Source organism: Ictalurus punctatus, chromosome 14 (assembly GCF_001660625.3).
Source record: "Ictalurus punctatus breed USDA103 chromosome 14, Coco_2.0, whole genome shotgun sequence".
Taxonomy (NCBI): Eukaryota; Metazoa; Chordata; class Actinopteri; order Siluriformes; family Ictaluridae; genus Ictalurus; species Ictalurus punctatus.
In genome coordinates this window covers 8,828,311-8,852,740 of record NC_030429.2, presented here as the reverse complement: position 1 = coordinate 8,852,740, position 24,430 = coordinate 8,828,311, and the positions used below count along the sequence as shown (strand labels likewise).

The 24,430-nt window shown below is 40.9% G+C and overlaps 1 protein-coding gene across 2 annotated transcripts; it reads right to left on the bottom strand.

Annotated features, from left to right (window-relative positions):
* Positions 1-579: 579 nt before the first annotated feature.
* On the bottom strand, positions 580-21,620 carry etf1a (eukaryotic translation termination factor 1a). Of its 2 annotated transcripts, none has more exons than XM_017485563.3 (11): positions 21,463-21,620; positions 20,871-20,984; positions 13,030-13,205; positions 11,523-11,662; positions 9,400-9,538; positions 8,995-9,185; positions 5,688-5,817; positions 5,384-5,557; positions 4,505-4,569; positions 2,745-2,892; positions 580-2,059 (listed from the first exon to the last, which is right to left on the bottom strand). In XM_017485563.3, exons 2-11 carry the CDS (start codon positions 20,954-20,956, stop codon positions 1,977-1,979), a joined length of 1,332 nt encoding a protein of 443 aa, XP_017341052.1. In that variant the 5' UTR covers positions 20,957-20,984; positions 21,463-21,620; the 3' UTR covers positions 580-1,976. The 2 variants fall into 2 exon arrangements, with proteins under 2 accessions (XP_017341052.1, XP_017341053.1); XM_017485564.2 differs by lacking the exon at positions 21,463-21,620 and adding an exon at positions 19,010-19,228.
* Between the last annotated feature and the right edge of the window lie 2,810 nt (positions 21,621-24,430).

The following is a 24,430-nucleotide window of genomic DNA, read 5'->3' as shown; positions in this document are numbered from 1 at the left end:
CCACTACACTGCACTAAATAGAACTTACTTTCCCTCCCAATTGATTAAAACATCAGGTTTTCATCACAAAAGGTCTAAACTTCGACTCAAATTACCTAAGTAATGTCACTTTGAAATTAAATCCTTAATGTCAAGTCTACAGATTCAAACATTCTGCACTAATTATAATGTATATATACACACAGTTCATGTCAAAACAATATTTATGTCCTTTAGAATATCTACAGTCATTCCAAGAAAGATCTCTGGCTAGTCCAAATAACTTTCATCTGACGTTGTTGCACACAAACTGCATTAACTTCAGATGGTCTAATCTAGCAAATTTCATTCCAACACCCGTTTAGTCCATTCGACTGTAAGAGGCAGACATGCTGCCTGAATGACTAACCAGTTTGGAAGAGCAAGCAGGAAGCCTCATCAATTGCTCACATTGGATGTTATAGATAAGAACGGATTGCAAAGTGTAGATGATCATGTCTCAGCTCTAACAGCCAGCAGATTGTAAATCATTTCCCCTCTGAAACATTTACACACTTGAAACACAAGGGTCGATTTCAAATAAAGACAAACAAAGCTAGATGGAAATGTAGTGCGCTTCATTGTTCATTCATGAGCAGCTTCAGGACAGACATGAGTTGCCAAATAGCACGTAAATGATGCATGTAAAAGAAATTCAGTCAGCACAATAGGTTCTTAGAAAAATTCCCCCGGCTTTGTGTAATTGAATTAGCGCACAATCGTGACACTAACAAATCGCCAAACTATCATGAGTGACCCCATGATTATAGGTGGAGCGTTTGGGATATTTGTATCTCACGCAATTCAACTGTACAGTATGGATTTTTTGATCTTGCCAAATGAGCAAGCACAGGTCTATAAAACTGTTGCAAATTCAGCTTCCTTATGATCAATCACGTGTATTTGTGTAATGGAAAACCCTACTGAATGCCACTAACTGCTTCAGAGGGATTCTGTTTATTTTATTAAGTTTGGACAAGAAAAGTCCCATATGTATAATTGGTCATTGGCAATATCAGCTTTGGCTAAATACAACTCCAGGGTAATACACAGTCTGATCCGAAACAAAAACGAATCCTGATCGTTCATTCGTTAAAAGTCTTCAAATGCCCATTTTCAGGCTCTTAATCATGGCGAGTGATTTCAGAGCAAATCTGCCGTTCGGTGTGAATTGAGTATGAAGGACTCGCAAAGCAAACAATTTTCTCCATCTTGACTAAGGAAAAAAAAGAAACAAAAAGCACTGTAAAAGCCTTATAAAGATTGACAAAGTATTTTATCTGATGATAATCAATGCCATCATCCTTGTCTCTCCAGGGGAAAAAAAAAACAAAAAAACAAACAAAAAAACAATAACAAATCAGGTCACATGTATGGATATTGGATTTTAAGCAGTTCAAATTTAATACTTGTTGAGTCCCCCCCTTTCGCTACAGAAACCCAGGTAAAAAAAATCCCACACTGTCATAAAACACAGCAGCAGCAATTGCCAGTGTAAATGCAAAAAGGACCCAGAGAGGTAAGGATGGGTTGATGATGGAAAAAAATTAACAAGGGAGGGAGAGGGATATAAAGAAAAATATATATTTCTTTATAAGAGGAGTGAGTCCAGAGATGGTTCTTTGTTGGGACTGTTCAGAGTTACATCATGGGCACGTGCTGTCACTTCTTGACTTCAAAAGGGAAATAATAAACAAAATGACGCAAAGTCTTATCCAATCAGAGCGCTCTAAGGCAGGAGCATATTTGTTATTCGTGAAGGGCGCTGTCCTTCGTTTGATTGACGGACAGTTAATTCCTCTTCAGCTTCGGAAACTGCCCGTGTGTGTTTTATGTGTGTTTGTGGTTAATTAGGGTCCACACACTCGCTTGCTGCAAAAGAAAGAGATTTCTTTCTGGATTTTTCTCTCCATATCATTTATTTTCCCATTTCGCTTCTCCTTTCAGTCTCAGACTACCTAGTAGTCATCCAAATCGAAAATCACGTCGTCTTCTCCCTGGTATTCCATCCCCTGGAAATCCACTCTGTACCGTAAGATACCTGAGAAACACGCACACAGTGAAAGAAACTTGTATTCAGTGGTCATTCTTTTCAATTATTCAGGATTAATAAGAGTTCTAAATGCGTTCAGTATGGTACGGCTTTTATGCTTTGTTTTTTCCCCCCAGAACCCACAAGGAAGCAATCATCACTGAACCCCTCCCCCCCGGATTATTTTTAACCATTATTAAAGTTGATAGTTAATCAGAAAGATTCTGTAAGTAGCGCTGGACGATTTATGCACAGTCAACACTTGCTTACAGAACTCCAACGCAAAACTAAGACGCAAACCAGGTTTTCATCATTAATTATTAACAAGTCATGTCAACAGCAGATTTAACAAAAATAACCCATATATAATATTGAGTCCTACACATCAGCATGCCCTCGTTTTAAAACTGAAATAATCCAGAAATATAAATAAATAAAATAAAAGGTAGAAACATGCCGTCTGCCTAATTTAAATATTTTAATATCCAAACTGATATTTGTTTTTGTTCAGTTGAGGGGTGGAGCGTATTTAATGCTGTAAGAGGAAGCACTCTGTCATTGGGTAACTTTGATAAATGTTAGAACTGCCACTGTAAAGATGTAGGGCATAACGAATACCTGAACAGTGACTGCACCATTCAAACACAAAAAAATAAAATACAAATATTTAAAAATGCACAGGCCGTGTACCCACCTCCAATTCCTCCAAATCCCTTCACGAACTGTGAACCCTCTTGACTTTTATCTGTGACGATCTCCAGCGTGGCTCCAAACTTCTTGTAGTTATTAGCAAACCACTCCAGCAGCGGCATACACTCAATCAGCTCGTGCTCCTGCCCCGTCTGATCGATGAACAAATTAACCAAGGACACACATTTTATTTGAAAACAATAATACTATCAGTATAACAGAATGTAGATCAAAATATATGCTTTAAAAGGCATGGTTTACTTTTCCTCTTTTCAAAAGGACAGACACTTATTTGCTAGGTACAGTGCTGTGAAAAAGTATTTCACTGATTTAGTCGCTGATTTCTTCTGTTTTTGTGTCTCTCTCATACTAACTCGTTTTAGATCTTCAAACAAAAAACACAACATAAAACAAAGGCATCCTGAGTAAAAAAATAAAAATTGTATTGTGCATTGTTTTATTTTTTATTGAAGCAAAATAAGTTCTCCAGCACCTATCACCACTGTGAAAATCAAATTACCCCCTTAAACTTAAAATCTGGTTGTGTCACCTTTAGCAACAATAACTGCAACCAAAAACTTCCAATAACTGGAGATCAGTCTTTCACTTACTTCTAGAACTAGGATTTATTCCTATGCTTTGGATCATTGTCTTGCTGCATAATCTAGTTATGCCCGAGTTTCAACTTACGGACTGAAGACCGGACATTCTCCTTTAGGATTTTCTGGTAGAGAGCAGAATTCATGTTTTCCCTCAATTATTGCAAGTTCTCCAGGTCCTGAAGCAGCAAAGCATCCCCACACCATCACACTTCCACCACCATGCCTGACCATACGTATGATGTTCTTTTTTTACAGAATTCTGTGTTTGGTTTATGCCAGATGTAACAGGACCCCCGTTTTCCAAACAGTTCCACTTTTGACTCTTCATTTCACAGAACATTCTCCCAAAAGTTTTGAGGATCATCAAGGTGTGTTTTAGCAAAATTCAGATGAGCCTTAATGTTCTTCTGGGTTAGCAGTGGTTTTCACCTTGCCACTCTTTCATAGATGTTATTTTAATAGATGTTATGTCATACTAAGTGCATTTACCAAGTGTCTTTCTGATAGTGGAGTCATGAACAGTGACCTTTGATGTTGTCCTTGACTGTTTTGTGACTTCAGAGTTTTTCCATTTGGAGATAACAGCTCTCACTGTGGTTCTTTGGAGTCCCAGAGCCTTTGAAATAGTTTTATAACCCTTCCCAGACTGGTGTATTTCAATCACCTTCTTCCTCATCATTTCTGGAATTTCTTTTATCTTTGGCATAGTCTGTTACTGGGTAAGACCTTTTAACCATCTTCATGCTGTTGAAAAAGTTCTATGTAAGTGTTGATTTGATTGAACAGGGTTTGCAGTAATCAGGCCTGGTTGTGTCTAGTCCAGCTGAACCCCATTATGAATGCAGTTTCATAGATTTGGGGAATTAGTAACTATGACGGCAAATACATTTTCACACATGCACAGTTGGTATTGGATAACACTTCTGCTTTAATAAATAATATAATCATTAAAAAACTGTATGTCGTGTTTACTCATGTTGCCTTTGTTTTATCTTGGATTTTGTTTTAATTTCTGAAACAATTTAGTATGAGATCTACACAAACACAGAAGAAATACTTTTTCACAGTGCTCTGTGTGTATAAACAGGTGCAAGCCTCAACACAGAATGTGACCTTTTACACAAATCTATTTGACGCATGAATAAATGCACAACACACACACCTCCTTGTCTGTGAAGTGGGACTTGTCCTTCTCTTGCTCAGGTGTCAAATAAATGGTCTTCTCATCTGAAACGAATCCAGTAAAATGATCCAGTCTGGTTTTTAGTTTCGCATACTTAAAGTGTGAACACTTGACAAGGCAAATAACTTCATACATATAATAAAAACTTTGATAATGGTGAATTTCCTCCAAAATGAAAATCATGCCCCCCAACACTGTATATAAAAACTACAATAATAATTTGCTTACTGGACCATGAAGAGCTTAACAGCTTTTAACCAACTTCATCAGATCACACACATATAATACCATTCCTGGAATAATTTCTGTAGAGAAACTGAGAAAGTCTTTGTTTTAAGATGTACAGATGTGAATTTTGCCAACAAATTTGACCTAAATACCTATAAATCAGGATCAGCCATCTTGGAGTCGTGAACCATTCAACTCCATTCTGAACACACACGCACAAAAACACACCTCTCCCATTTAGCTAGCTCAGCTTATTCAAGTTTGACAAAAGAATTTACCTACAGTAAGGATGCACGTTATCCTGTCCAAGGCTAATAGTCAAATAGGCCAGAGTCTGGAATAACAAGCAAAACACTACACACACCTGACAGCTGGCTGCTACTGCTCGAAAAGAGCTTGATCCTCTGCCCTTGACTTTGTTCTACTCACTATAAACATGCATCACATCTCAGTGTGTAGCCAGGCTTCTGTATACTCATACAACACATGTATCTAATGAATACTGGCCTGTGGAGTAACAAAAGTGTCTAATCGTGTGTGTGTGTGGACACCAGTGTTTGTGTGCACCTCTGCCGTTGTCTATTTGTTGTACCCACAGTATGATCATGGTGTATGGGTGTGTGTGTGTACCATTTTCTGCTCCGTTGCCCTCAGCCCCATGTACTCGTAGGATGTATCTCATGGTGTCCAGGTTCTCGTAAACAATGAGGATCTCCACTGCTCCCATCTCCAGGGCCTTCAGCGTATCCTCCACACCAAAACAGTATTTCCCCGTGTCCTGGCTGATCTCATCAAAATAGCGACCTTGGGGGGGGCGCATTCAAAGAAGCACTCGACAAAATTAATCGATTGAATTAATAATTTTTTTAAAAATCACATTATTTCGAAAAACACTCTTCCACTTGGGATTTTTTAAATTCGACACAATATGTACCTATTAGTTTCTTCTCCTGTATGAATTTGACGTTGGAGAGCACCTCGGCCGATAGCTCGATGGCCTGGTTGAAACCATTCTCTCCTCCGTAAGAAATGTCGACCAGCTTCAGCACCTTTGCCTGTAACCTCTGCAATGGAACAAAGGCACACAAATCAGTTACGTTTCTGTACGTCACTACAAAGCCTAACCTTTGCATACACTTGCAACGTCCAAACTAAGGGCGTTTTCAGTCCTCTAGATCTGTGCAGTGTTCTGAAACGGGACTTAAACGGTGCACTTTCTCCTTGCCTCGGTTCACTTTCACAAGGCAACATATCAAAACGTGTTTATGCAAGTCACATGTGAGGAAAATGTCCTCTCATTGGTCAGAATGAGTCTGGTTATGTTCCGGGGTTCCACCAATCAAGATGGACAGTCAGCAGCTCCGTGAGCTTATCGTGGCTTTGTTGTTAGCTGGAGTTATTAGAATTTATCAGTTTAAGCGGGTTTCGATGTTCCACAGAGTGATTAAAGCCCATCTCCTTAAGACGCTCACGGAAAACTTTGTAAATCTTGGCGTTATTGAAGGTTGTTCAGAAATGTTCGTCGGATCAGACGAGGCATTTTAAGGGCCTCGCCCAAGGGCCCAACTCTGGTAGCTTGGCAGTGCTGGGGCTTAAACTCTTGACCTTCTGATCAGTAACCCAGAGCCTTCAACCACTGAGCCACCACTGCCCCGTTTTATTCAGTCATGAAAATCTGAGTTGACATTTCCTATTTCTTTAACATTTTCACTTTGGTTAATCGTTTTCCCCCACCACAATGCCATCTGACTACCTGTTGAGATCTCCATTTCCACCTAAAGGGAAAAGTGCTCATTTCAATCTCTGTCCAAGTCTCTCACCTTCACGTCAGTACACTCTGCTCAAACTTTTATACCAACACCTTGGTCATCACCATTGTGCTCGTCAACTCGCCGATCACTGTAGTGCAACTGCAGCATAGATGTTAATTGCATTTTGGAACTTTGAGTCGAACATTTGATGTTGACACTGTTCCATGGCGAATTTCTCATTAATAGGACATTGAACATTGCTAGCAAATGGTGACTGAAATAAGAAGCTCTTGCTCTTTTTTTTTTTTTTTAATAGCCAACAGCAAAAAAAGCTATAACTGGGACTAAAGAGAAAGCGATTAATAGCAACTAGATAAGCAGAACAGATGGTGCGGGAGCGCTAGCATTTGGGTATGAGTAGGGTGCAGTAGAGAATGTAGAGATTAAAGCGGCAGGGAAAAGGGACAGCTGTTATACTGCAGTTATCTCTGGGCATGTGGAACACTTTTTTTTTTTTTTTAAACACATTCCCAATAGGACTGTGGATAGGCATTACATTAATCCCCTTTAATTGGTAGCAGAGAAATTAAACCTAAAATGCAAAAGTACACTCCATGTAAAGGTCATACTAAGTGCATTTACTGTAAACCCAAGTCCACAATATCACTTCAGCTTTGTAAGAACAGGATAAAGCTCCATGAGTCACATGTTTAGCTGAGCGTAGTAAAGCTGGAGCGGATATGATATCCAGCCCAATTGATATGCAACAAAACCGGGCAAAAACGTAGTATTTAGGTTTTGAAGTTACACATGAACTTGTCAGAGCTAAGAGAGTAAGGAGAGGCAGAGGCTGTTTCAGGAATATCACTGCACATGCCAAGCTGATGACAGTAAGCCTTTTTATGAACTGCCTGAAAGGTGAAGTACAAGGAGGCGTTAAGGGATAGCTGACGAAGGTCAGCATGGATGATGCTATATCAGACAGCACTGAGTAAAGAATTACAAGCCACATGTCTGGCAGCAGTGATATTAAACCGGGAAGGGAAGGTCTCTTCCTGCTGTCTGATCATGTATAGTCGAGCAAAATGAATTAGATCCAAGCTGCAAGTTCCTCACAGGGTTCTGGATAAGTGAAATATGAGAGTGTAAAATAGAAATGGGTAGGCGAAACCTTTTTAAGCTAAGGTAACCCAAAGTGAAGACCAAAAAAATGCTGAATTGTTACTGTTGTGGAGTATACACAAGCAAGTAATACAAGCCAAGAAGAAATACTGCCACTTCAGAGATGGGAGAATGGGTGTAATTACTGTGGTGTTTTGAATAGAACACTGAGAACTGGAACCAAGGCCAGGTTATTAAGCTGAAATATTTGCTTCTCCACAACAGATTTAAAAGCAAGAATAAGGCTTTTCCAAACAGGAAACATCCGTATTTCCACTTCTAGATCATCGAATTCATTCTCAACCAACTGAATGGAAATAAACGGAACAGAAAATGCAACAAAAGCCATCGTGTTGATTAAGTTCAACATGAGAAAAGAGGTGTTTGGATTGTGCCATCTAACAAATTATTATTATTGTTTTTAAATACTACAACGAAACAAATGGTAATATTGACTACATTTACATGCACATCAAATTCTGTTTAAGGTTTATATATGGGTTGCAGCCATATTCTGAATATGATGTTTATATGCGTACAGCATCAGAATACTTCTGTGTACATGGTTGATGTAAGTATGCCAGAGTTGCCATTCCTAAATACCTAGCCTACAGCTAAACATCGGTTAGCACCCACAAATTCTTGCAGACTGAGCATGTGCATACAATCTCCCTTCAGTGGATTTTCTGAATAAGGTGTTTATATGCAACACATTTTTGATTACTACAGGCATGTTACAGGGCTGGGATTCATAATTTGGGGAATCAAAATAGTCTTAATCTGAATCGGGCAGTCGGATTGGGGCGTTTATGTCAATCAATACTAATTAGAATATTGATGAATTCAGATTAATATCGTAATACTGAGGTGCATGTAAACAGTCATAGTAGGGATTTTATCAGTACGCCCTGAACGTCTGAATCTGGCTTCTTTAGAAGATGGAAAATGAAAATATTCCAGTTCCTTTGTGTCATAAAAACAGTTTGTGCTTGTGTTTTTTCCCCTCCTGTGTTGTGAATGTCTTTTAGTAGTTGCGTAAATGGTAGTACTTATGTTAACATGCAAAATAACATGATATGCGAAACAAATTAAGCGATAAACAGTAGCTAGCCTAGCTCCTACGTACCACTGTGTTCTGCTGGGATCAGTCTTGAAAAGAAGAGAAAAAAAAAGGAAAAAAAAAACACAAACAACTGGAATCGCTGGTATCGGACCCGTGGCAAACAGTTTCAGTTTTCTGGTGCTAGAAGTTCCAGTATTTTGTGCAGGCCTCAAGAGTAATAACTGAATAATACTCTGTGCAAAGCTGAAAACTGCTTTCACTCGTACCGGATCGAACATGTCAGACTGGCTGAGTTCGGTCTTGAAGTCTGCTGAACCAGCAAGCACCAAGCCAGCTACGTTGACTTTATCATTGGACACGAAGAGCTGCACCGCCGTCTCGGCCACCTTACGCACGTAGTTATGTCTCTTCTCCATTCTCAATCGTGCAAAACGGAGCGCAGACTGTCCTCCACGACCTGACAGACACACACACACACACACACACACACACACACACAGAGAGAGAGAGAGAAATAAAATCAGCTCCTGCACCACAAGGCTTTTCTGATTAAGTATTCAAGTTCCAACACAGGGCAGATGAAAGTGACACTGTAGTAAGAGGACACTGCTTTCAAGCTAATTACCACTCAGAGCTGGATAGGTGTGTGTGCGCGCGAGTGCGTTGTGTACCATGTTTTTTGGGTAGGTCCACTGTGAATTTGTGCAACACTTCTCTGGTGTTGCCCTGTAAGGTCCCGAATAGTGCTCCGCTACCATCAATCACGATGAAGCCAAACTTGCTGTCGTCGGACAACAACGCCGTCAGAGCCTATAAAAGGAAGGACAGAGGGAAAGAGAAGTAATAGTGAAATGCCCATGTGTCAAACTCAAACAAAGGAGAGTAGAGAGTCAAAACCGTCAAAACAAACAAACGAAAAATAAAAAACACTGTCTATAAGGGCATTGAAATAAACCTGCACACGGCTGGTGTACTTTAACACAAGCCAAACAGTCTCTCACGTACAGGTATACTAGAGGCATGAAATTAAAAGACCTACCATATGTTCATATTAGAGGTCAACCGACCTCTAGTGGATTTTAACTAGGTTGGGCTGTACCTTTCCATAACCAACTAATCAACCGATAGGTTTTAAACATGATACTAAATGAAAACATCACTCGTAGCAAATTATTACTTTATCACAATAATAAAACAGTACATGAAAAATATAAAACAAATGAACAATTAATAAATTATAAAGTGAATAAAAGATACATTCAAACTGAACCAAAAAGTAACACTCCAAATAAACAGTTTGTTTCTAACATGTGAACTCCCACCACAAATAAAAATAAACATCCAAAATGATTCCAAAAACACTTCAAACAACACAAAATCAGTCAGTGATGGTTTTTACTTTACCCCTAGAGGCCGTTCTCAAACTGTGTTTGTGATTATCCATGCCAATTAAATCAGTCGACCTCTAGTTCGTACTAGCAAGCGACAAGGTGACGGTTCATTTTCTTTCTATGTACGTGCACAAAACCTTCTTAACTGAGCTTCTCTCAATTTTATATTCCCAATGAAAAACACAGTAAAAGAAGCGATCCAAATGTCTGGCTCGAATGACTGGATGATCATATGGCATGTTGTCTGACGTTTCTTACTTAGAGCCGACCTCCAGGTAGTTCCCATGGACCGCCAGTTGCGCGGAAAATTAAGGAAATGTGCTCATTCCCGTTTTTTTTTTTTTATTCAAACGTAAAGGAGAGTAATCTTCACATCCACAAAAAAGTAGATGTAGATATGACAACCTTATGAAAATACAGCCACTGTCTATTTATTCAGAATGCCTGAACTTAAACCTTGGTTTTGTGGGGGGGTTTTCTGTGGAAAAACCTGCATTAAAACAAACTGAATTAAATAATCCACTCAGTTGGTTTCCTAACAAAGACAAGTTGAACAGCACAGGCACTGGACTGTAGAGGGTGAAAAAGAGTACAAGATCATGTAGATAACAGCATGGGGAGCAGTCAGATAGCAGTATAGCTCTGTGTGTGTGTGTGTGTGTGTGTGTGTGTGTGTGTGTGTGTGTGTGTGTGTGTGTGTGTGTGTGGGGCAGTTCGGCTTTTTCAATTGATGTATTGCTGGTCAGTAGTCTGTTTGAACAATAAACCAGAACAAAATCATAGCCATCTCGTGTGACACTGTTGACATTAGGCGGCACTTAATTCAAAGTAAACTACTTCTGTTTCGTTTTCTTTATTTAACCAGGATAATAAAAAATAAATAAATAAATAAAAATAAAAATTAAAAAAAAGTATTTCAGATTAAAAATCTCTCGAACAAGAGTGACCCCAGACAAGAGGACAGCAACAAATTACAAATATACAACATCGAAATACAAAACACAACAATCAAGCAATCAATCAATCAAGGTTTGCACTCTTCAGGTTCAATTTGCTTTTCTATACAGCATTATTCCAATTAGTCTTTAATTAGTCAGTGATGACCTGTACTTTATGAGCTGATTATTTTCCGTCAAGAGCAATGACGGGTCACGCAAAAAGTAACCTGTAGGATTTCAGAAGCACAGTACTGCTGATCCTCCCATCGCTTGCTCATCATATTCATGTGATTTACATGTGCAAACAATTTCAGACTCAAACTGGTTGAGTTTTGCTGAAAGAGCACTATTCAAAACCCCCCATTCCCAAAAGTGCACACTGTTACACACGCTGATAATCTCACCCTCGCTCACGCATGCATGCCGTGGTCTTTAAGCAGAAACTCACACGAGGGCAGAACTTACCTCAGTGTGAAATTTGTTGTCACAGAGATAAAGCGAGGTATTAATGGGTTTGAAAGGCTCAAAGTCAATGTTGACTTTCTTCTCTTTGCCTTCTTCAGTCACGATGGTGCCACAGTAAACTACCAGACCGTTTGGGGGCACTGCAAAATATACATATAACAAAAATGCTTAATCACATATGCCAATACCGTAAACAAGAAAACCCATCAGACAAACACACATCTGTGGATAAGATGATGGCGATTCTCCCCAGATCAAGATCTAAGGTGTGGTCACTGCTGAATAATAGGCATCGCCACCATTTTTTTTTTGTTTACCCTCCAAAGCACTAATCATCCCACCCTTTTTTTTTTTTTTTTTTATAAATGGTTCACAAGTCTGAGGTTCATGAATTCACAGGTCCAGGTTGCTACCTGATGCAAAAGCATCACATCCCGCATCTTTTCCGCTTCAGTGAATTTTCATTGTTTTTTTTGATTGGTCTGATCATTTGCTTTCTGAGAAGGTAGCAACTGATTTTTCCTGTATTAGTCTCCCATATCACCATAGCAAAGAACAAAAACACAAACGCTACAACTAAACCACATGTTGGTGTGCGTTCAATCCGCTGTTTGCGCAGGTAGTTTCGGTCAGTTTAACCACTCTTCTAAATTAACGCGCTGCCTATAAACAATTGTAACCATAGTAACTGTTGCATACAGAGTGAGACAGCTATTGGAAACATTTCCTTATTACCTTACTTAACTAAATGGATGATTTTTGCATGTCATTTAACTTCTTAAAATTTTGATAAATGGGCTGAGGCACAAGATGAACTGGAGAAGATAACGTTAAACGCTTTTGAATATTGAGAATTCAGTTATTTCTGAATAGTTAAACTCGCGCAGTATTATTTGTAAAGAAGTGGCACAGACACAGGTCATTCTCTCTCACACACACACACACACACCCCTATTTATTATAATTAATTCAAATGAATGTAATCTCATTGCACTGCTTTTCTCTGTATGATTTGGCAGAATTCTAGATCTAACGTCCCGTATATAAAATAACAGAAATTAACCGTTATTTTTATCCTTTCAGACAAATTTTGCACTGCAATCAATACTGGCAAGTTACCAAGGTATAAAATGGGATAATCCACAGCTAGTGTGCGTTACATGATTTTTATGCACTCCGCTTTGTGTCAGGTGCTTCTTTACCTACGCGTTGTGCATTAAAATCGTGTAACGCACACCTGGCCTTGAATTATCCCTTACACACATACACACACACAGTCACAGATGGCCAAAAGAGAATATTCCAAATCATTACGTATAACGTACATCTTTTAATTACATTTCTAACTGCACTTCTACAGCATTTTTAACAGGCAGTCCCAAAGCAGATTTACAGAATCATGGATGTAGCTCTCCCACAAGTACAGTATCTCAAACTGTCAAGCTTCCTTGGTATTCAAACAGGAAATGAAGGTGGTTCTAAAGGAAAATAACATACACACACACACCTTTATTGTAGAGTTTGAGTCTCTGCTGTACAGAGGTGATGGCTCCCAGCACAGACAGTCTGTTGACTCTGCTCTTGATGTTGGAAGCCGTGCCAAACTCGTCAGCCAGCATCTTGGCCACTCTGGAGATCTGATCTTTAGGAGGAATGATCAGCGAAATCATACTGGTCCCGTTACTGAGAGAAAGCCACAGTGTGTGCGTGAGAGAGAGAGAGAGAGAGAGAGAGAGAGAGAGAGAGAGAGAGAGAGAGACTCAGTCAACACACTCAATACAGACAACATAAGCCTGTAATGCCACATAATCCATTGAATATTGTTCTGTTGTCCTGTCTAGTTAGCATGCCCAGTGAGTATTCAGCCCTTATGTTCGGGAAATTCTTGCCCTTGTCTCACATTGTAGTGCATTTGCACTGGATGTCCTGTTCAACATGTTACTGTATTGTGTTGCACAAGGTCCTGAAAAAAAAAAATTTAGATGAGGAGGAGAGAAACCATCAACTAAAACTATCTTTACTATAATCAGAATAAAACAGCTGAAAAATATTACATATACACACAAACACATATATAAAAATTTTAACTCTACTCTTTTGATGCCGTACTGCTAACAAAAAAGTATCCTTATGGAAAGATTATATTATGATACATATCACACAGTTCTACTTGGGAGTAGAGAAATCTTGTAACTTGGTACACACCTGGCTGAAAGCAACACAAACATGATTTCTAGTCAGAACGGATTTCTTATCTTCAGCAAACAAGGAAAACAACCTTGAAGGGTTCGATGCAGGTGGTAGGCAGTGTAGCCATAACAAGCAAAGACCACCTCTTTACTACAAAACTAAACACACAAACATTATTACTAACCGCAGTGATTCAGTTAAAATGTTCAAACTGATGCTTTGCAATGCAGCATCTCATTCATAAGTGAGGCACATTGAGGCATGTCAGTACGCTTAGTGATCAGGTGGCAGATATACACAAGCAGCCCCAAAGTGAACGTGTGTCTGAGTGAGCCTGATAACGCAGCTATTTCAGGGAAGCGAGACGACTACAAGCTGTGGACAATACAACTAGACTGAAGGGGATCTGATAAAATCTCTGGTAGGAAGGAAGAAACCGGCTACACCAAACGGAAGAAAACTGACAAACACAACAGTACATCTTAAAACTGATGGCACAGTCGACAGAGTCGTGCGAGCTTTCAGACTGACCGTCTTAATCAAAAACGCTGTAACACGTGTAAACTCACCTGTTGCTCATTTGCCTTCAGAGTGCTACTACTCCAGAGCAGAACAAAACCAAGAGATTTTACACTCAGTACATTTACATGGACAACAATAATCTGATATTAACCCGATTAACTCTGATTAAGAAACTAGCATGTAAACAGCGATTACTGATTACCTTAATCCGACTAAAGTCATACTCAAGTAAACACAAATCAAATTAAGATATGTGGAGTATTACTGTTTTAGTCGCATTATAGACGTGCATTACAGACATGTACACACCTTAATCACATTAACATCGTGTGAGAGTTTTCACCGCATTTTGCGACAGGACACGTACACACACGGCAGTGCTCAACCGTTTAACAGCAAACAAGAGAGCACGGCTGCGTTTGAAACCTATACATGTATTTCAGCTACTATATAGTAGGTAAGTGTGTGGTTTGGGACGCATACCACAGCTTCAAGCAGTCGTCTATTTGCACGTATAGCATGACAAATAATTAACTGCACTTGAAGCTTTCGTAAAATTAAAAATGAAACACCCAAAACTGTATACGGGACCATAACGAAGACCAACTCTAAGTTGATGCGTGAAATTCTGGAGGGACATTGGATGGCATGGCGTGGGGACGTAATGACGTGTGCTGTTAATTGATCTATGTTCTATAACATGTAAAACAGGAACATGAAAGGAATATTCTAAAAACTACTCATGTAAACACCTTAATCAGAATATTGTCTTATTCAGAATAAGGTCAATAATTAGATTACTGCTGTCCATGTAAACACAGTCACTATATGTACATGTCACATGTCAATCATTGAAATCACCACCATTTCTATTTCTCATAATAATTTTGCACAAACTACCATAAAAAAGAAAAATATTTCGATAAAATACAGACAAGATCCTTACTTCTCACTTATTTTGGCAAAGCCAGCTCAAACACTTTACAACAGAAAACTATTTTCTTGACCACATTTAGGAATACGAATCATGCTATATATATATATATATATATATATATATATATATATATATATATATATATATATATATATATATATATATATATATATATATATATATTAAAAACACACACCCTCAAACTGATGATGGTAGATGTAAATGGCAAAGGAAGCTTTCTTTGGGCTAGACAATATTTATTTGGCTTAAAGGAAATACCCACCATGATTAACTTGCGCATTAATCTTTATAATTAACATGGGATCCTTAATGCCCTCCAGAACAGATTTTGTGATAAAAATTTAAGCTAAACCTTTTTAAACTACGTTGATAGAAATTCACTTTGGTTAATAGCTTTCCATTTAATAGCTTTCCAGACAGTGGGTTTCATGCCTTGCTCCATCTCTAGCAGAGTGGATAAGACATCTGATCAGAAGGGCATGAGTACAAATCCCAGCACCACCAAACTGACAGTGCTGGCCCCTTGTGCAAGGCCATTAACCCGCTACTGCTCACTTGCGTGCTGCCAAATGTCATAAATTGTCTGATCCAAGATGACGGTGCGGCAGTAGCACGCAGCGGCCTCTCCGGGTCCAAAATGAGACTATTTTTGCCGACAGAAGTGCAGCTCTGTGCAGTAAGGCTCGTGGAGTTGGTTTGTGTGTTTACATCAACATGGAATGCTGCAAGAACTCTGTGCCATTTTCTAGTTACTGCTCATCCCTAGTGGAGTTAGGGCATCAAACATAGGGGTGGGCAATCTTATCCGGAAAGGGCCGGTGTGGGTGCAGGTTTTCACTCCAACCAAGCAGGAGGCACACCTGATTCCACCTGTTTAATTAGTTGCTCTTGGCTTTCAATAGACTCGGGTGTGGCTTCTGCTTGGTTGGAATGAAAACCTGCACCCACACTGGCCCTTTCCGGATTAGACTGCCCACCCCTGATCTAACAAGATGCAGACCATTGTATTTACCACAGGAATTCACCACTGTCCTTATAATCGGAGTATACATTCCCTCCAGCGCTAATGCTAAGGAGGCGCTCTGAACTGTATGGGGCTATTAGCGAATGGCAGAACACACAAACCCGATGGGCTGTTCATTATCGCTGGAAATTTCAATCATGCAAATGTCAAATCAATGCTCCCTAAATTACATCAACAAGTAGACTTTGCAACGAGAGGCGTGAACATGCTGGATCTCGTTCACACAAACATCCCCGGCGTGTATTAGGCAGAGCACTGCCCCCACCTCGGCTACTCAGACCACAGCCCCGCCCCCCAAGTCAGGTACTCAGACCACATGTCTGTTATGCTAATTCCTGCGTACAGGCCGCTCGTCAGACGCTCCAAACCGGTTTCGAAGCAGGTAAAAACCTGACCAGCAGGAGCCATCTCTGCTCTTCAGGATTCTTTTGAGCACACTGACTGGGACATCTTCAGGGAGGCTGCAACCAACCACAACTCCACCAACTTGGAGGAATACACGGAATCAGTGACCAACTCCATCAAGTGCATTGAGGACATCATCTCCAAGAAAAATCACTACACGCTCCAACCAGAGGCTGTGGATGACTGCGGAGGTGCATGCACTGCTGAGGACCAGAGACGCCAACTACAGGTCAACATCACCCGCCTGTAACAGTGATGCCTCCCTTCCAGATGTGCTGAATAACTTCTACACTCGGTTTGAGGCACAGAATGACATCGAGGAAGACCACCCCCCTCCCCCAACAACCAAGTGCCGTTAACTATCCATGGTTGATGTGAGGAAAACTATGTAGAATCAACCCACGGAAAGCCGCTGGACCAGACAACATTCCTGGCAGAGTGCTCAGAGGATGTGCAGACCAGCTAGCAGATGTTCTCACTGACATCTTGAACATCTCCCTTAGCAGCACTGTCGTCCAACGTGCTTCAAGGCCACCACTATTGTCCCTATGCCGAAGAAGTCTTCAGTGTCCCGCCTCAACGACTACTGTCCCATTGCACTCACATCCATCATCATGAAGTGCTTCAAGATGCCCATCATGAGGCATATCAAGACCTTGCTGCCCCCTCAATGAACCTGCTGCAGTTCACGTATCGCCCCAACCACTCGATAGATGATGTGATCACAACCACCCTACATCTGGCTCTCACCCACCCGGATAAAAAATGGTCAAATGCTGTTCATAGACTTCAGTTTGGCATTCATCACTCCGCAGCACCTGATTGGAAAGCTGAACCTACTGGGCCTGAACACCACCATCTTCAACTGGATCCTGGACTTCCTGACTGGGAGACCTTGGTCAGACCACATCAGGAACAGCATCTCCAGCACCACGACACTGAGCACAGGGGCCCCTCAGGGCTGTGTGCTCAGTCCACTGCTGTCCACTCTGCTGACTCACGAATGTGCAGCAACACACGGCTCCAGTCACATCATGTTCGCCGATGACACGACCGTGGTGAGTCGCATCGGCAAAAACAAAGGGTCAGCATACAGAGAGGAAGTGCGGCTGGTAACAGACTGGTGCAGAGCCAACAACCCATCTCTTCTCTGAATGTGGACAAAACGAAAGAGATGGTTGTTGACTTCAGGAGAGCACAGAGCAACCACTCTCCTCTGAACATCAACGGCTCCTCCGTGAAGATCGTCAAGAGCAGCAAATTCCTTAGTGTTCACCTGGCGGAGAACGTCACCTGGTCCCTCCACATCAGCTCCATAAACAGGAAAGTCCAGCAGCATCTCTACTTTCTTCGAAGGCTGAAAAAAGCCCATCACCACCACATTCTACAGAGGAACTACTGAGAGCGCCCTGAGCAGCTGCGTCACTGCCTGGTTCGGAAATTGCACCGTATCAGATCACAAGACCCTGCAGCGGATAGTGAAGACAGCTGAGAAGATCAGTGGGGTCTCTCTTTCCTCCATCATAGATATTTACACTACACGCTGCATCCGCAAAGCCACCAGTATTGTGGATGACTCCACACACCCCTCACACACACTTCACCCTCCTGCCGGCTAGAAAAAGTACTGAAGCATACAGGCCCTCACGACCAGATGGTGTACCAGTTTCTTCCCCCAAGCCATCAGACTCCTCAATACTCAGAGACTGAACTGACACAGACAGACACACCCACTGAATTGAACACCACCCCACTCCCATTGCAATATCTGCACATTCCTGCATTGACTATATTGCATTTTTGCTGTTACTGTACTTATAAAAAATATCATTTAATTTTTTGTCACTATTATACACTTTACCTGGCTGCTACTTCAATAACTGCTATGTCCATATTTGGTATAATCTAATCCGCTGAATACTAATTCATAGCGTGTTATCTTTACATTTATACCATTTTAAAACTATATTGTTACCCTCTGGCCCCTATCTTCTGAACTACCTATTATATCGGACACTTCCACACTAGAGCTGTGTACCGTTCTGTGCTACGCTGTCACTGTGCCCATTGTCCTGTTTTAGTAGTTACTGTACTGTCCTTTGTTGCTAGCACACGTTTGCACGTGCACTTGTGTAGGTCTTACACAAAATGTGTACGTCTTATTTAGTTCTGTGTCGTCTCATATGGTTAGTGTGTTTAATGTAGCACCATGGTCCTGGAGTAACATTGTTTCGTTTCACTGTGTACTGTACCAGCTGTATATGGTTGAAATGACAAAGCCACTTGAACTGTAACTGTAGTATGTGCAGTTCTTTCACCTCCTCATCTGTAAAACCTGCAAAAGCAGCTTCAGTTTTCATGTTAATACGAGTGTTAAAGCCACCATACCTGTCCGCTGACTAGCTGTGCCGAGCCCCTGCTGTAATCCAGAGCAGCTGTGTTGTAGAACGTATAACTGTAGTGCGTTCGGAAACTCTGAACCGACAGCAAACCCTGACAGTTATCCCTAATGTCTGTGATCTTTGAGATGTTTCTCTTAGTGACCGCCACAGCAAAAGCACTAGGGACGTCCCCTGCGACATCAGCACGGCACACAACTACTAGTTCCTAACAGAAATAATCAAAACACAGCACCAACCACCAAATTAGCACCAGAATCTCTAAACAAATCACAAATGTATCAATATAAACATGTTGAATGTGTTAGTGTGGAGGTTTCCTTCACGTAAAAGAACCAATCCTGTAAACCTGAATATTTCCCCATAACGGCACTGATGTTTTTCAAACAGTGCTTCAGCTCTTGCTAGAAACTAGCGTCATGTTAACTTTACCATCATTCCTCTCATCACAGATGGGTATAACGTTAGGAAGAAGAAAAAAGATCGCCCAGAATCACAGCGCTACACTGACTACGAAAGAAATATCAGGCAAGTGGATAAGTAACAACCCAAATGTTAAACACTAAACAAACAAAAGACTGATAATAATAATAAGCAATACAGTAAACACTACAAAAAGAAAGCAACCGCACAGCAGTATTGACCGTGTAAACACAGTTGATAGTCCTGAGTAGCAGAAAAACACATAACGTCTCATGTGTGTGTTGATTTGGGAACACGTACATTCATCAAAGGCCATGTTATTTCACGCGCATGGAAACAACTCTGAAAAGCACAATCATCCATTGCACTTAATGACAGAACACTGGGTTCATTAACGTTAAAGGGAACGGAGATCAGACCCGTTCCAACACGTACACGGCCCGTCAGGAACAAACGCAGATTCTTTCCTGTCTAGTTCCGGGAAGTTCCTCAAAACTAAACCCACTAACCTATGTTACATACAGTCAAAGGGCAAACAAACACACACACACACACACACACACACACACAGACTGTCCTTGAATGAAGGACTTAAGTGTGCCCTCAGCCTATAACTACCTGGTAAAAAGGAAGGAGGGTGAAAGGCAGTGGAGCATGCTGCTTTTCCCACATGGCTTATTTAAACACAGACTGCTCGGAGCCACTATTATCCCACTACCACCACACACGAACACATTTCTCTCTCACACACACGATAAACTAACGGTAGAAACTAGTGACATTATAAAACACGTGACCAGCGCGGCTTGTGCAAATGAGGGCTCGCGCTTAGGTTTAGTCAGTTTTAGGGCGCGTGGGCCATTCTGAGAGAACGTTGTTAGCTTATACCGGCTACAACCGGTTTGTTAGCATTGCACAGCCAACACAAATATATACATATAAAGCGCAAACCGTGGCCAAATAAATACCAGTCACTAATGTATGAACAGACGTGTTAACGACAGTTAGACGAAACCACACTAAGCTAATTCTCAGTACACTCATTCAGCCACATTGCTCAGTTAGCTGTTAGCTAGCTACTACTTTTTTTCCCTCCGCACTCAGACTGACGTGTCCAGTCAACTTGGAGTCAGTCGGATATTCTTAATGAATCACATTCAGCATAGCTTGCCACAAAGCTGCATTATTACAAGCATAAAATCAGCCGCGTAGGCAAATTAAACCGCTCCTCATTTGCCGGTTCCTGTACCGCGGATGTTACCGCTACTCCTCCCAAGGCCCCGGCTAATCAACTAGCATTTAGCAGGCTAGTTAGCAAACCAAGTAGTCCGGCTAAACCGCAAGCGATAGCTGCTAGCACTGAGGAACAACCCCAACCCATTCATTCGTTTATTCACCCCAGCTATAATCTGAACGCATCCGCATACCCTCTGGCAGCCTCCAAACTCTTGATGAGCTTCTTAATTTTCCAGATTTCCACGTTTCTGTCGGCTGCGCTCGGATCGTCCGCCATCTTCCCTGCTCTCTAATCGCTTCAGCACCTGGAAAAGAGCAAAAAAAAACAAACGCCATGTTAAACCGTACAACGTGTTTAAATGTCACACTGTTCCCGCATCATGCTCTGTGGAAGCGTGTTGTAAAGTCTAGACTTTTCTGCAGTGTTTAAAGACACTCGCGGAGATTTTTTTCCAGCGGCGCAGTGTTACCGCTAGCTCACTGAGGCTCACCTGACGCAGCGTGCAGCACCAGGCTTACACAAACACGACCGGAAATCTGTTCTCTTTGGTGTTGTTTTGTGTACAGAAACCGCAAAAACAACCAGAGTACAAATTATAAACCGTTTGACGTGATTAAAGCGTTAATCAGTGGGAAAGTGCGCGGCAAACCTAGGCCTCTGTTTCTTCCCACCCAAATCCACGACTTTATCTCGTTGCCCTTAGAAACACGAACCCTTTCGGCGCTTCTTTTTTTTTTAAACACTCTAACCTAAGTCATTATATCCTTAACAACCCCCTGTACCTGAATCAGACTCCGCCGTCTCCTCGCGCGCTCTCTCTCTCGGTGTTTTCTCCGCTCGGCCGGGTGCTTCGGTTGTTAGTTAGCTGTGACGTCGCCTCTCCCCGCCGGTTCCGTCTCTCCTCACCGACGGCGCGTGGTGCAAAAGGCGACTCACATGTAGGAGGAGGGGATTACACTCTACTCTCTTCCACTTCCTGGTTACGCGCGTAGAAACCATGGCTGCATTCCAACCACTTCTGTTCTGTCTACATAGGCGCACTACATGCAAGGTCTTCTATACCCTATCTAGAGTACTACGTAGCTTTTAGAGAGACATTTTTGTATCAACCCCCTCGCTGGACGCTGTGAGTTAGCAATATGGGATTGGTTTAAAATGCGTGTCGGTTACAGTGATACCGGAAGTACGAAAAAGAAAAAAACAAAAACAAGTGTGGCGGAATAACTGGGAAATGTAGTCGGCTACATGGACAGGCATTAATATGAATATAAATATAAAACTTTGAAAATGTTTTTTTTTTTTGTTTTTTTGTTTTTTTTATAACATTACAATGGTCAAGTGTCATAAACTCAATTAATAAGGCAAATTCAGTCTGCTGATAAATAAGACGGTTTAAAACGATGGCTGGTTTAAGACTGTGGTTATCATGCAATTATCCCAGCAGCCAATCATGTGGCAGCAATGCAATGCATAGAATAATGCAGATACAGGTCAAGACATTCAGTTAACGCCTTCATACTGTTCAGTTCAAATTTGACCTGCTTTGACATTCAGACACCTTAAAACCACCCTGATTTTTAAATCAATTATAGAAGAATTTTCAAAAAATAAAAATTTGGTGACTTTTTCTAAAGTGATGCAAAAATGAGAGAGAGAGAGAGAGAGAGAGAGAGAGAGAGAGAGAGAGAGACAACAGGCAAACAAATCCAAAACCTAGAGCAGAATCAGAGTCAGGAAACAGGCTGAAGTCAGATGATATGCAAGCAATTACTTGGGCAAGAGACAAAGACATAAACAAGGAACGTAGTCATAAACACTACCGAACATACGGCTTGACCTCAACAGGTGTATGACACTGAGAATATACTTCACACTGAATTGTTGTGCAGTAAGTCCTTATATACTGTGGCTGTGATTGTGTAAAGGAGTCAAGATGTGTGCAATCAGAATGAAGGTGAATGTGACCATTAGAGAGTTTGTGATGGCTGTTGGGCGCTGTAGTCCTGGGCAGTCATGTTTGTAGGTCGCTCTGTGTTACTGGGTGTGGGAAGCAATGCCGTTTCCAGCTTATAAGTACACTATTATAAGCTATTGTTCAGTAGCGGGATAATCTTGAAATAGTTCAATCATGTCTGAGCATATACCAATGTTGTTTGGACAGAAAAGTGTGGCAACAGTCAAGGGGAGATTTGACACTGACATGAGATCCAAAAGCATTCCTGTGAGAAAAGAGGCACTTTCAGGGTCTATTACATTGTACTTGGTTCTAATACCGGGTAAGATAATGCTGGGAAGATGAGGAGATACAATTTTTGTCTAACAGAAAAAGACCACAAAACAAGCAGAACATGCCGCAAGTGTGAAAACTACATTTGCAAAGGATCATGCTGCCATATTTCAAAGAGTGGTGATGTTAGTATGGGTAGAGGGGAACTGAAGTTAGTGTGTATCATATAGTTTTTTATATTCAAGTTCAGAAATGAAATGTTTATGACCTGTTTACCATTTATTAAAATCATTACACGTGTTATGCAGGCCCATGGTATTTTGACCTACAGTAATGGATGTTTTTTGACGACAAGACCAAAAAGACAATAAACAAGTGCTGTACAACATATATTTTATAGCTCTACTGACTTCAGGAGCATTTTTTTGCACCATACACCCATTTATTGTTGAGTTTTATAGGTGTTTCTGAATAAGAAATAACATTGGAGTTGATAATTTGGCATAGGGACTAATCTTGATGCAGTGTATCAGCCAGGTCAGAAATGGATCTGTTCTATACTGTAAATGGCCAGAATATGAACTTATGTAAGGGTTAATGTTCACATAAAATATCAGAACATCTCAGTGACTTTGACCGTGGCAGGGTTGTTGGTGTCTGTAAATGTAGTTCTGAGGGTAGAAACGCCTTGTTGTTGAGAATCTCAGTATAGAATGGCCAGACTGGCTCAAGCTGATAGGAAGGCTATGGTAACGCAAATAATCAATCTTTACAACCGTGGTGAACAGAAAAGCACCTTATGGTTTTAAAGTTTCTGTTTCTAAGGTTTGTACTTGAGCTTAGAAATGCAAACAGTAAAATTTTGTGCTTGTACAGGAAACGTGTGTGTGTGTGTGTGTGTGTGTGTGTGTGCGCGTGTGTGCGTGTTTGTACAGTGAAGACCAAATCAGGTAGTCTTGTATTTGGCAGTACTCCCATATATGCAATACAGTGGAATACAATGGAATAGTGGATTAGTATACAGTGCAGCTCTACCCTAGTAGTCAAACAATATAATTTTTTAAAATCATACTCTTATTGGGGGCTGAGTCCCCCTCAAATTAAAATCCTAGAATTGCCCCTGGTCCAGCATATTTGTTAATGTGCAGTGAAAAAAATGGTTTAAGTTAATGGTCGTTTGGAGCGTGTGTGCATGCTGTATAAGACCAGTCTCCATCTCTGGGCTTGAAAGTTTTCCCAAGTTTTCCCAGATGTCACAAATATTTGGATAAATGATGTTAAAGGAGGCAGATTCATGAACCCAGTGACGTGTCAGTGCAGGCTTTTGTTTGTCAGTGCAGCATTGAAATCAATGTTATCTACAACACATGGTCATATTATGACGTGATAATAGCTGGCCTAGTGTGTATGTGGAGAATCAGACTTGTATTTTTACGTTAACAAACCTTTGTTTGAATTAATGATGGATAGCAGTGAAATTTCCCAGCTGTGTTTCCTGTTTTTACATTCCAGTCAATAAAAGG

Coding starts and splice junctions, on each gene's coding strand:
- etf1a (XM_017485563.3), bottom strand. CDS start 20,956: ATGGCGGACGATCCGAGCGCAGCCGACAGAAACGTGGAAATCTGGAAA. Junction 9,539..11,522: donor ACAACAAATTTCACACTGAG/GTAAGTTCTGCC, acceptor TTCCTTTTATAG/GCTCTGACGGCGTTGTTGTC. Junction 5,818..8,994: donor AGTCTGACATGTTCGATCCG/GTACGAGTGAAA, acceptor GTTCCATTGCAG/AGGTTACAGGCAAAGGTGCT.